This window comes from Mercenaria mercenaria, chromosome 9 (assembly GCF_021730395.1).
Source record: "Mercenaria mercenaria strain notata chromosome 9, MADL_Memer_1, whole genome shotgun sequence".
Taxonomy (NCBI): Eukaryota; Metazoa; Mollusca; class Bivalvia; order Venerida; family Veneridae; genus Mercenaria; species Mercenaria mercenaria.
The window spans coordinates 23280369-23294056 of NC_069369.1; the positions used below are offsets into that span (position 1 = coordinate 23280369).

The 13688-nt window shown below is 34.7% G+C and overlaps 1 protein-coding gene across 1 annotated transcript in view; it reads left to right on the forward strand.

Moving 5' to 3' along the window:
* Window positions 1-9621: 9621 nt before the first annotated feature.
* Window positions 9622-13688, forward strand: part of LOC123546707 (T-complex protein 1 subunit eta-like) — a 36880-nt gene continuing 32813 nt past the window's right edge. The window contains exons 1-3 of the mRNA XM_045333202.2: window positions 9622-9730; window positions 12745-12898; window positions 13318-13424. Coding sequence (XP_045189137.1) covers window positions 9725-9730; window positions 12745-12898; window positions 13318-13424 — 267 coding nt within the window. The 5' untranslated portion in view covers window positions 9622-9724. The remainder of the gene's footprint in view (window positions 9731-12744; window positions 12899-13317; window positions 13425-13688) is intronic.

Sequence of the window (13688 nt, forward strand, 5' to 3'; positions counted from 1 at the left end):
ACTTATTTATCCGTAGGTAATTTGATCATAAGCAGTATAAAATAAGTAGGTATTTTCATAATTAAAAAAGGTAGTCCTACCATATATGATTATAAAATAATCATTTTGGTCAATATCTAACGTGAGCTAAAAACTGTAAATTGGTTTTATCATAAAAATGCAACCACAATTATTGGACCAGCGTGTAGTTAGCAGTACAGCAGTAACAGCTGTAACAGCAGTATTACTGCTATAACGTTGTAGCAGTAACAGCAGTATTACTGCTACTACTGCTGGAAGTTATAGTTGCTGTTGTAAAGTTATAGCAGTGAAAACAGTATTACTGCTGTTACTGATGGCAGTTTAAGCATCAACAGCAGTAAAACTGCTGCTACTGTTGGAAGTTATAGCAGTAACAACAGTAGTTGGAAGTTGTGCGAAATACAATATGAAATTAATTTTAGCAATTTATTTATTATTGGCCGTCGAGACATTTTCAAAGCTGTCTTAAATATATTTTTTCTCTTTTTATGTCTAAAGAAACGGACTCGAAACCCTCTTGCTGCTGTTATTCGCAACTGCATTGCACGATATCGATATATTGTTGATATGTTTATTCAAAAGAGACATATTACATCGTCGACGAATGTTCAGGATACCGACGGCATCCTGTTTTTTTTTGTTTGTTTGTTTGTTTGTTGTTGTTTTTTAGAATTTTTGCATGTCCGAAAATGGGCTCGAATGCTTGTTATTGCTGTAATTCCCAGCGTCCAGGAGGACAACCATGTGGAAATTGCTGGTATGTATATCAAAATGATAGTACATATATTATAGCCGACGGATATTCAGAATGCCGAAGACATACGTCCAAAGAAGGCCTCATCACAGGTTTTCGTGCTCAGTTAAGTTCGGAGAACAGGGGGGCTATTCTATTCGCCAAGGCGTCGGCGTCGGCGTCGGCGTGAGCTTTCTTGGTTAATTTTTTTCGGCAACCTTTGTTTTTCTGTCATATCTTTATTACTATTGCTTATATCTTACTGTAACTTCACATAAACATTGTCCAGTGTACAAACAAAGTATATGCAGGGGCTGGGTCCATTATAGCCAAGGTCAAGGACACCAAGGTGTTATACTTAGGTTATTTTTAAGGTTAATTTTTTTCGGCAACCTTTGTTTTTGTGTCATATCGTTGTTGCTATTGCTTATATCTTACTGTAACTTCAAATTAATATTGTCCAGCATACAAACAAAGTATGTGCAGGGGCTGGGCCCATTATACCCAAGGTCAAGGTCATCAAGGTGTTATACTAGTACTTAGGTTATTTTTAAGGTTAATTTTTTTGGCAACTTATTTTTTCTGTCATATCTTTGTTATTATTGCTTATATCTGACTGTAAGTTCACATAAACATTGTCCAGCATACAAACAAAGTATGTGCAGGGGCTGACCCCATTATACCCAAGGTCAAGGTCACAAAGTTGTTATACTTGGAATTATGTTCATGTTAATTTTTTTTTTGAAATCTTTGTTTATAGACATATCTTAGGTTCTTTAAAAGATAATGTCTTGAAATTAAAAATATTTCTTTATAATGTGTGTTACAATCTCCGTAACTCTAATTATATTTTTGACAGAATTATGCCCCTTTCATACTTAAATTATTTTGGCAATCTTCGCTCTCTTGATGTTAATTTAGTACAATATAAGATAAAGACTTGAAACTTGAACTGTACCTTTATCATCATCATCTGCATGAGTGGTAACAATTCCCATAACTCTGATTTGTGTTTTGACCAAATTATGCCCCTTTCATACATAAAGTTTTTGACAATCTTCGTTTTCTGTCCATAACTTTTGTATTATATAAGGTTATGACTCGAAACTCAAAATATAATTATATTACCATCATCATCTGCATGTGTGGTAACAATTCCGATAACTCTAGTTTGTGTTCTTGACAGAATTATGCCCCTTGGTGTATCTTCCTTTTAAAGTAGAGGTCTCTTATTGAGACATATATTCATTTTACTGTCAAATCGACGAATAGTGGAGCGCGCTGTCTTACGGACAGCTCTTGTTGTTGTTTTTTGGAGACCCAGAATCCAGCTCCCCCTAGAATTATTGGTTTCGAACTTGATATATATGGGTAAACAATCTGATAAGTTTTCACGTGGACCAAGTTGAAAATATGAGTGTTTATGGTGTGACCTTGTGGCCTAGTTTCTAACCCCAAATGACCTAGTATCATTTAGGAAATTGGGAAAACATACTAACTAGGGTCCGTGTCGACTGTGCTGATAGCGTGGCCTGTACTGTTAATTAACAAAGGAATTGTTGGAGACGACACACGGTGAATAGCGGACCCTGGGCGATCTCAAAAGCTGAGCACTCTGTAAAATTCTTAGTAAATCAATTTCTCCACAACAACAACAACAACAAATCACGCACATTCCCATTGTTGTTTCCTCTAAAGTCTTTAGTAAGGTTTTGCTTATTAGTTTTTGTTTTTGTCTGTTTTGGGTTTAACGCCGTTTTCCAACAGTATTTCAGTTATGTAACGGCGGGCAGTTTACCTAACCAGTGTTCCTGGTTTCTGTACCAGTACAAACCTGTTCTCTGCAAGTAACTGCCAACTTCCCCACATGAATCAGAGGTGGAGGACGAATGATTTCAGACACAACGTCTTTCATCAAATCGTCACGGAGAACATACGCCCCGCCCGGGAATCGAACTCACGACCCCGCGAAATACATTGACCGTTTAATCGTTTTAGAGACGACTTAAGGTACCCGATCCACAAATAAGCAAGTTCTAACAGTGCTATCAAAATATATCAAATATTGATGCCTGGTAAGCTCATATCATTTTAAAGTGTATTGTCTACTGGAAAAGAAAATATAAATTACATGACACAACATATTGTAGAATTTTTATTTTTTTTACTTTATAGTCTTCAATGATACTTCAACAGAAATCCAGTTATTACAGTGTAAGAGTTATCATTTTGTTGTCAGAAAACATGACTGTAATGATTATTGCATATTATTGATGGTCATTACTTTTACTAATTCTTGTTCAGCTGACACAACTCTTCCAAATAACACAAAAAAATCACCTGGGGTCACCAGGCATCGAAATGTTACCTATATGTGGATCGGATACCTTCAGTGGAAAGACGACCAGAGGAGTCCGTTCAACCAACAGTTACATGTGAAAAATCACGTCGAACACACCTTATGAAATATAATAAGCATCTAGGAACATACCTTATTTCTAGTGTGGTTCAAAATGTGAACACTTTACGTATGTGTGGCGCACTTACTATACCCCACCTCGATAGTCATTCCTTCTTGTTTATTGCTTTTACACGTAATGTTTTGTCTATATACAGAGTTCAGTCATCATATCAAATACTGTTTTAATATCAGTGCATTTTGTCACGCAAATCGGATTGATTTTAACAAATGAAGATCCGTATATAATCTTTTATTATCTAAAAATGAAATCTATATCTAAAATTGGCCTATAATTGAACGCAAAAACAGTGAAAAATATCACAGCACGATCTTCTGTATCGTATAATTATATATTATCATCATATTGATATAACATTACTGATACCATCTCATTCGTAAAAAAAAGAAATAAATAATTTCATTTATTGATATCACCTTCCTGATACCATCTTACTGATATCATTTTACTGATATTGCTGAGATCAACTTACTGATATCTTATTCGATAAAAAGAGAAAAATATCTAACCACGATATTCTGTATCGTATATCATATAAAATCGTATTGATATCATATTATTGATAGCATCTTATTTGATATCATAAGAACTGCTGTACCTGCAAAGATTACCATCACAATTCACCGCCGACTAAAGCACACTCAGTCTGCAATATTTAACAAAAGACATCATCAAAATTAAAAAGAAAGAAAGCAAACCTGACGACCTGTGGACTGGCGTATGATTTACATACTGGGTTCTGGACATTTAAAGAAATGAAGAAAAAAAACTGTTTCAGAATTGATGAATCGTATTGTAAGCATGCAGGAATAACTAAATCCATCCGCATGGCCGAATTGTTAAACGCAATGGTTCTTTACAAAATAAGTAGTTTTAATTTTGAATAAAAATAAACAGAATTAATGTTCAAGATCGCTATCTGGAGGGTTAATGTCTTCATATTTTGAGAAGATATAAACATCTGGACTGAGGCACGTACATTGATTAATTTTACTCCTTTAGACTATTTTGTGATCATTTTACACCGCAACAATTACAGACTTATTGTCAGTACACAAAATTAAGGGTCAGATGTTAAGCATACAAAGAATTATCTCTATAAGGTATGTATCATATTAAAGCCTATAATCTATGAAGATGATCGGCATTTTAGATCGATTGAATTGTTTAGGTTTATGAAAAACCTTCAATAAATACTGACTGTAAAGGCCCAGATGTATATCAGAATTGGATACTTTAATAATATTAATATTTACCATAAAATCATTCAATTTTGAAATATGACGTCTATTGTATCTCTTTCAGGAAACTAAAAAAAAAAACGATTTCATTTGTACATATTTTAGACAGCGAGTGTTTTTCTATACAAATTGATACTGCGCTATACTCACAGTATCACTTCTTTTAACTTTTTTATTGTAAATTACGTGTTTTGAGATTAAAATAAAATTTCAAAAAATCGTGTGGCCTGCCCCTTTAGCAAAACAATTTGAATTGTTTTAAATTACCAGCTAAATCACTAGCAATTAAAAAGATAGGTTAGGTTCTTATATAACAATATGTTTGCAACAGACCAAAGAAATAATAAAAAATTGTTTGCTTATAATGTTTGAATAGAAGGACAACATGTAAATTTCACAATCCATAATAAAGAGATGTATGAGAGAATTTTACAGCACTATTCACATATAATCATGCAAAGAACATCACTAAAACAACGTGTTCATATCTATGATACTGTTTTTTTCGAGATATATAGCCAAAAAGTCATGACTTTGCTTGACAAGTAGTGCGGGTTTTTTTCCACGAAATTTATTTACAAATGATTAGTTGTGCGTTTTTGTTTTGATTTTTTTTGTTAGATTTTTTTTGTCACGAAAATTATTGACTCGCATATTTTCATGTAGTACAGTATATTGAATTGATTCCTGTCAGTTGAGATGAGAATGATAAGTGCCTTCATTAAACTTATTCATAAAATTTGTAAGATTACAAAAACATGTAAATTATTAAAGCAAATTACACATAAACTTAGACAATAATTGATACCCGTGGTATATCATAGGATTAAACTTTAAATGTAAAATTACTGGTGACTTTTAGAAACATTTGTAACAAATTTACAATTCACCGAGTTTTTTTGACGCAGGAATTATTTCAATGAATTCTTTTTTCGAAAGTATGGAAAATTAGTGATTCGTTAAAAAACTTGGGAGTTAACAAGAGAAGCAAATAATTTCAAAACAGCAATGTGATATAACATTTGGATATTTGGAAATGAAATCTGCGCGGACGCCGACAGAAAGTATGTCAAAGTTTCAGTACTTCCAGACGGGGGCAGCGCACCCCTATGCTCACAGACTTCGCTTAAAGCCAGCTACGTCATATATACAAAGTTATGCCCCAGAACGTTCACTCACAGTTACGAATTTACAGATTACTCCGCGAACGGCATTCGAAATGGAACGACCCCAGACTCGGGGCCCGCCGCATTTAGTGGTTATAAACACATCATTTAGGACATCATTTCCAGACAGAAATACGCCACGAAAAAGAATCCCGACATTCCCAAAACTGGCTACGGATAAGCCAAATCGGCAGACGAACATTTCCCGCCAAACAAACTCTTCTCTTACAACAACTCGAAAACCGAGTAGTCGTTCAACTTTCAGACGGGACACGAACTCAGCCAACATGTACACAAACAGTGCCCGTATGTCAAATCATGAACGAGAGAATTCATCAAGATCAGACAGGCGCTCTGCAAATCGAGGATATCTTACACAAAGACAGACTAACACTTTCGCTGCATACGCAAAATACAATGATATTGTACAATCAACAAAAGCGCGGGAACGGGCCAGTGAGAGCCCAATTACAACAAATATTAACGATCTGAGTGCTTTAGTCCCAGAAAAAAGACTTACTCCACAAGAAGTCACGTTATCAAATGAAAAACATGTATGGATATCTGACTGGGTGGCTAGTACTTCGGCTGCAATGAGATTGGAAGATGTCACACAAGAAGAACCCAAAGTGACAAAAACTCTTTCTGTAATTCACGAACATTAACAAAGTGTTCTTATACATGTATATCAAAATCAGGCCGTGTACATACCCTTATCTCTTCAGAATCGCTAATAACAACTACATTGGATAAAAAGTCAAGTTAAGCTATAATGAACGTAAATAATCATACTGTTCAGTTTGATTTATAACACTCTTTGACTGCCTTTGTGTTACCGCTTGTTTAATTCATTGACTTCTTTGTGTATGCCAATGCTTGTTCTGGTATATTTTGAATTAAATTCAATGTCAAAAAATCATCGGGTAATTTGCTCTTTGTCTTAATCAGGTAAAGCTCGGTGACTTTTTGTGTGGAAACGAACTATAGTGAGAAAGAAAATTCTCCACAGCCCCTTAAAGTAATTAATCAGATTTTGGTCAGTTGATGGATTTGTTTGAATATTTAACAACTGGTCAGTTACACCTTTAGCCTGCTGGTGGCAAGAGATTTTGCCTTTGCGACAAGTGCAGACCAAGATCAGCCCGCACATCCGTGCAGGCTGATCATGGTCTGCACTGTTCGCTATTCAGTCAGTAAATTTTCAGTAAACACACCTTCGAATAATAAGTGGTACGGCCTAAATTGAATGATGGAACAGTCCATTTTAGAAATTTAGCAGGGTAAGGGTTAAAACATGTTGGACTTTCACTAGAGATATTTTCTTATCCTGGTTAAACCAAGATAAAAATATTTTAGCATAAGTATAAATTTGATAAACCTATTGATATGACTATAAGAACTATAACATCATATCTGTCAAAGATTTACGCTGTCAGTGATACATACAGCCGAAATTTGTAAGACATGCAAGCTTGTTAAATTGCCTTTACCTGTTTTGGTTACGCAGCCAAGCCAGACATTGTCATTTTGTTTTTATTATGTCTATAATGCATATGTAAATCTAGAGAAAAGAAATACTCAGGTTTTTGAATACTTTCATATTAAAGTGGGGTGTTATTACAACTTTTATATAAAAAATACATTTTAATAGGGATATAACTCAATGTCATCAGTCTTTTTGTTCCTAAAATAAACTTCTGACAATACGAAAAGTGACGAATGTCTTAAAATGTTGTTGAAATGTGATGACCACCTTTAAAAATGTGATTGACCACCTTTAAGATATTATAACAAAACCAACAAGTCATGTAGATTAGCATGCATGGAAAGTGCCAAAAGGAAAAATCCCGTTTAGCCATTGTTTGCATACGTATATTAAGTCTCTGTTGTAGGGACAGCATGCAGTATCTTTTTTGGATGTGTTCGATGCGACTATTTCATTGCCACACATGTTGTCCATGGGTTCAATGCCACTTTCTTGAGTTTGTCGTCACTTCTATGACCATACTTTCAATTAATGATTAGACCTCACTTGGCAATGAACTTCAACAGACATTTTACAAACTCATAATTCTTTTTAATTAATTTAACGTCTGCAACAACTATGTTGACATGCTACTAATCAAGTGCCGAACAACCTATTACTTGTATATATTTATGACTAAATCAGAGCAAGGTTATTCTACGGTGGGAATTGTGAGAAGTAAACACCATGCAATTATATTATACGTAAAAGTATTATGGCTTGTCGGTCAATAGACAACAACCTGCTTAAGGTTCGGTTAGGAATAATATTAAGATTTTATGTTGTCTGATTTAGAACAGTTCGTTTTGTTCCGTTGGCGTGCACGCAGCTTATACAGCACATTTCACTGTGTTGTCCTGGCGTGTGTGCCAACGCGCCATCACGAAATTTTGAAAGTTGTTTGTGTTTTGGCGCGCGCACCCTCCCTACAAAACGTAACTAACAATGCGACATAATAAATCATAGAACGCAACAAACGAAACGTTTTATTATAATTCTATGTTTCATTAGGTCGAGTTGTTATTTCTTCTACTGATAAAATTATGTCCGCTGGCTAAATCTTATTTTTTTTTTAATTCATGACTAAATCTAGTACCAATGGTACTAATACTGAAAAAAATATATCCAGTGCATTTTCAAACAAATACGGAATCCTGTTTCCGACATCGACTTTTCGATTAGACATATACGCGAAAACTTGAAATTAAGCATCTAATTTCAACTTCTCGCGCTGAAGATCAAAAACGCCCGTGTATTGCCAAGGTAACCGTAAGTTCAAAAAAGATGTTGTACGCAATTTACTTCAATTCTAGTGGGCCAGTAGTTCAAGTGCCTTGTCTTGTCATACAGTCACTGGACGGTTCTACAAGAACTCTGTACTGAAGACAGTGAAAAAGCTTTACAATTAAAAAAAAAGTCCAAGAAAAGGATGGTCAGAGTCCATCTTAAACACGACAACGCCTTCTTTCACAAGTGCGGGGTTGTTAAGTCTTTTTAGCTTCTGAAAAGGTGGATGTTGTAAACCGTCCACCTTATTCACCTGACCTGAGTCCCTGTGACTTTTTTATTTCCAAGGCTTAAGAAAATGCTTTCTAGAAAGAAATATAAGTCCATAAGTCCATTCAATAAGTTCTGTCAATCATTCCGTGAGGGCGGCCTATCATATACGAAGTACATTTGCTATTTCATTAAAAATGACATCACGGTAATAACCAAATAAGTGCGAAATTTCTTAAATTCATTCCGATGAATTAGTTTATCTAAGTACCACAAAACATCTCTCTTTTCGGTACTGTTTCTGTTTTTATTCATTTTCTGTCAGTAGCGGCCATGCAAAGTATTATCTTTCTATATTATCTACCAATCTTGGCTGATTTCTAGCAAGTTTGTCCATCTTTTTAGAACATCGGGCAAACGGAAGGACGGCACTCCATGCCCCAGAAGTTAAAGTTAATGCGCAACTAATGGGTTAGACTTGAATATAGAAAAAATGTTTGGACTTTTCGTCTATCCGCGGGGGAAAAAGACGAAATATGACATCTTAAATTAGAACTCTGCCTTAGATCTAACCTGCATATATATTTGAGCCGTGCCATGGGAAAACCAACATAGTGGGTATGCGACCAGCATGGATCCAGACCAGCCTGCGCATCCGCGCAGTTGGTCAGCTCCATGCTGTTCGCTAACGTTTCTCCAATTCAATAGGCTTTAAAGCGAACGCATGAGCCTGACCAGACTGCGCGGATGCGCAGGCTGGTCTGGATCCATGCTGATCGCATACCCACTATGTTGGTTTTCTCATGGCACGGCTCATTTTATTGATTGAGCTTCAGACACCTGTGCTCTTATCGGTAAGTAGTTATATAGAAGTAGAAAGTGGTTGACAGCGGGAAAGAATTTTCTTATTAAGCTCAAGACTCCATTTTGCATCGTAAAACTTTTTGTAATGTTAAATTAGTATGAGCCGGTCTACAACGGTACAGTACGAGTTTTATACAGCCTTGAATTACTCCCCTTGAGAAAAAGCTCTTCAAGAAGGAGAATAGAAGCTATCGAAAATGATGGTTTGTTTGTTTGCATTATCAACAAAATCTAACTTAATCAGCCTGTTAGGCATTTTAATGTTGTCAGTTTAGCCATGAAAGACGAATATATCCATCATTTATACGAACTGGAGCTATATTTTTGAAAATGCTTCGAAGTTTACACATAAATTTTGCGTTTCAAATTTTCATGTGTAAACTTGTAGAAAACACTGGAATGTTCTGTAGTACGATGGCATAGTCAAATGCTACAAATATGGTAATTTAAAGGAATGGAGGTTTACAAGTGTTTTGATTACAGCAGTTGAAATTTATGTTCAGAAAAAACTGCAAAATTATGATCGTGCTGATTCCAGAATTTCTTGGTTTCTTTTCTTAAATGCTTCTGGTGTGGTGGTTTGGGGTAATTGTCCTGAGATCATGGTTCAAAATTCTAAGTTCTGGTAATGTGATCAGGTCTAGTATTTCATTGTTTTTACAGATATTCTGTAATTGAAGGGACAGTCCATGAAATTAAATATTTTTACAGACTTGTGTATGAAATTCTGTTTAAATCAGGGATCAAATTTAACTTTTTTTCCCACTAGCAAAGTGCCATTATTTTTCCACTAGCAAAATGATGGATTCCACTAGCAATTATTTAAAAGCAGTTTACATGCTAAATTTATAATGTTGTTTGGTTTGGCAATAGAAAATTAGTTTTTAGATTCTCATCCCCGCCCGCCCCTATCTGAAACCCCCCGCCTCGAAATTTTTTATTGGTCAAAATCCAGATATCCAAAATTTCATGTCCGGATACTGGTACACTTTCATAAACATTACATAATTCTAGAGTTTAAAGAAAATGTTTAACATATTATGGTAATGCAAAGACAATTTAACAGCATTTGACAGTATCTGATATTAAAATTTACCATGACATTACCTCTTATTATAACAAATTAAGAAAAATGATCATAAAATATCGGCAATTCACACGACTAGCAGACGTTCTGGCAACCTACTTTCGATTTCAAAAACTTTTAGAAAAAGGTAAAGCCAATGTATTTTCTTATCCTTATTTGATTGTTATTGATTTTTATTGATTAGAAATAAGTATCTGTTGTCTGGATTTCAATATTTCAATTGTGTTTAACACGGACATTTGCCTTCGTGGGGAAGCCTGACATGCCATTTTCACGTGCAAAGTATACTGAATTACCGCGCTATTTGTTTCATAGATATGGAAATAGGATTAAAATATGCTGAGCATGCAAGTGCATCTAATTAAGAAATATCTGATTTTTTTCAAGTGTAGAAATACTAGATTCCTCGTATTTTAAACTTTAAGCTCGAAAGTCAATATCATCATCATCATCGGTTCCACGGTATATAGCACATGCTCAGCAGGAATGACAGATTGATTGTTTTCTTTAAAAATCGTGGCTGTACTTCGACAGAACTAAATATTTTGAATTTTCAAATACACTGAACAGACAAATATAAATTTGCAGTTGTTGTAGATTTACTTTTTTGTATAGGATACAATCAACCATCAGACAAAATGATTTACTATCACATTATAAACAAGATAAAAGTTTATGACATAAAATTATTTTGTTTATTTCAAAATTATTTCAAAATGGGTTTTACATATACAAGCATTTCAAAGACACAGCAATACACACTAGAATATCAATACAGTGATATTTTAAATATAATTTGTCAGATTGACCTCCACAATACCATATTTCCAAATTAAAAAATTAAAAATAAAAAGTGCCCACCCGCCCCATTTTTTCTCAAAATTCGGATGAGAATCTAAACATTTATTTTCTCTGGCCTTTCATATAAATGTTTATGGTCTGGACAGGCCGGGGACTTTCTGGTTTTGAAAGTATGATACGAACCAAAGGACTAATGATTCTTTCGACTTTTGGCTGGGCGTTTTTCTCGGGTCACTGCCTCTGTTAGCATTTTTGGTCTTCGCAGGCCTTTTTGCACCAAGAAACCTGTAATTTTCCTCTCCATTTCTGCAGAACTTTGCAAATTACAGACCAAAATGAAAACAAATATTGCCTAGACACTTACTTAGATATCCGATAATTACTTTTGTATAAAGCGACGAGCGTCTACAAGCAGTCACGTGATTATCGGTAAATTAACTGCCCCAAAGGAGTTTTTAAAGAGAAAAGGACAGTTTGAACACATTCCCCAATTTTCGAACGTGATTGTGAAAATATTCGAGTGCCATGATTTTCTACTCGAGTCGCATTTTTTTATTCTTACTCGAATTTTGCGAGTAGCAACCGCTAAATTCGATCCCTGTTAAATTGCAAACTCAAAACCACAGCTTAAAATGAAATGTTACTCTTATTGTATGCCTAGATAGAACTAACAGGAGAATTTTAGACAGTTCTGATCTCATTAATTTTTTCACATTTACAAAATATTGGCTGAAAATCGCAAATCACCTTCATTCTGTAAACCATTTAATTTCAAACAGTGGTTTTAAGTTAAATTGTAATTTCAACATACTTCGCATACACAGTTTGTAAATTTATGGACTGAAAAATCTTTAAATTTATGGATTGTCCATATATAAATTTTACAAATTGTCTGTAAAAACGGTGTAATCCTAGACCTGCAGATTGCAGGTCTCCCATTCTGACCCAGGATAGTGGCTTGAAGTTGAATGCTTACTTAGTTTCAGAATCAAGGCTAGGGGTCTATTTGCAAAGAGCTAGGCCATCATACCTGAATTACATGTCTCAGAATCTGTTTCTCAGTGTTATTTACAGGACTGTTAGGAGTGATGTTTGGTTCCCCTGCCCCCATGTAGCGTACATATCCCCTACCTGCTTTATAAAAGGACCTCTGGAAATTCTAAAAGTCTGTAATGCCATTTGACAGTGAACATCGTATTTTTATACGATGTCAATAATTAGACAGTGCTTGTTTGTGCGGCACACAGACATGACAGAGCTGCTACTTAATGGCAGTTATCTTACACTTGAAAACAAATTCAATATTTAACTTCAGGTTTTAATTTTCAGCAACCTCAGATCATCTTGTTGAAGGAGGGGACAGACTCATCACAGGGAGTCCCACAGATAGTAAGCAATATAAATGCTTGTGGTGCAATTGCAGATGCTGTTAGGACCACTCTCGGCCCTAGGGGCATGGACAAACTCATGGTTGATGATAAAGGTATATAAAAAAATTTGTCACCTCTTCAGATGCACAACTATAGTGTCTAGACCTGGATCCTAAAATCCCTTAAAGCACAATTTTCAGAAAAATTTTAAGTGTTGTATAGCCAAATGGTAATTGTTAATCTTACACTTTATTTTAAGGTCAAATTTTTACTGCAAATTGCAAATTTTTAATGTATAAGTCTACCTCTTTTTTTTTCTTTTTTTTTTTGACAATGGCAAATTTCAGAGGCGACTGCAGTTGATTTTATCTGTACCCAGATTTAAACTGATGATTTAGAAAACGTGTAAAAGATGCTTTTGTTCTTCGCCTCAGCATTCAATGTTATAGTGAAAATGAAAAAAGGACTTTCAGTAAGCAACTAAATAATATAAGCTTTCTTACATATAAACAACTTTTGTTTTTCTTTGCAGGAAAAGCAACCATATCAAATGATGGTGCTACCATTATGAAGACACTAGATATTGTTCATCCAGCAGCAAAAACACTAGTAGATATTGCAAAGTCACAAGATGCTGAAGTAAGTTAGTCCTTATAGTTTTATCAGCTAGATTGTTAGCGTATTGTGTGTCTGTAATAGATTCAAGTAGAAAACCAGTAATATTGCTGAAAACACCTTACAAGTACTAGAATATGGCAAATATATGGTTTTAGTAGAATGGTATTAAGTGTTGTGAAATATAATATAGTGACTGATAAAAAGTGTTATGATATTAAAATATATTTAAAGTTCTTGCACTTGTGTGTGACTGAAAGGTATGGTCTACAAGAATATGGAAGGTAG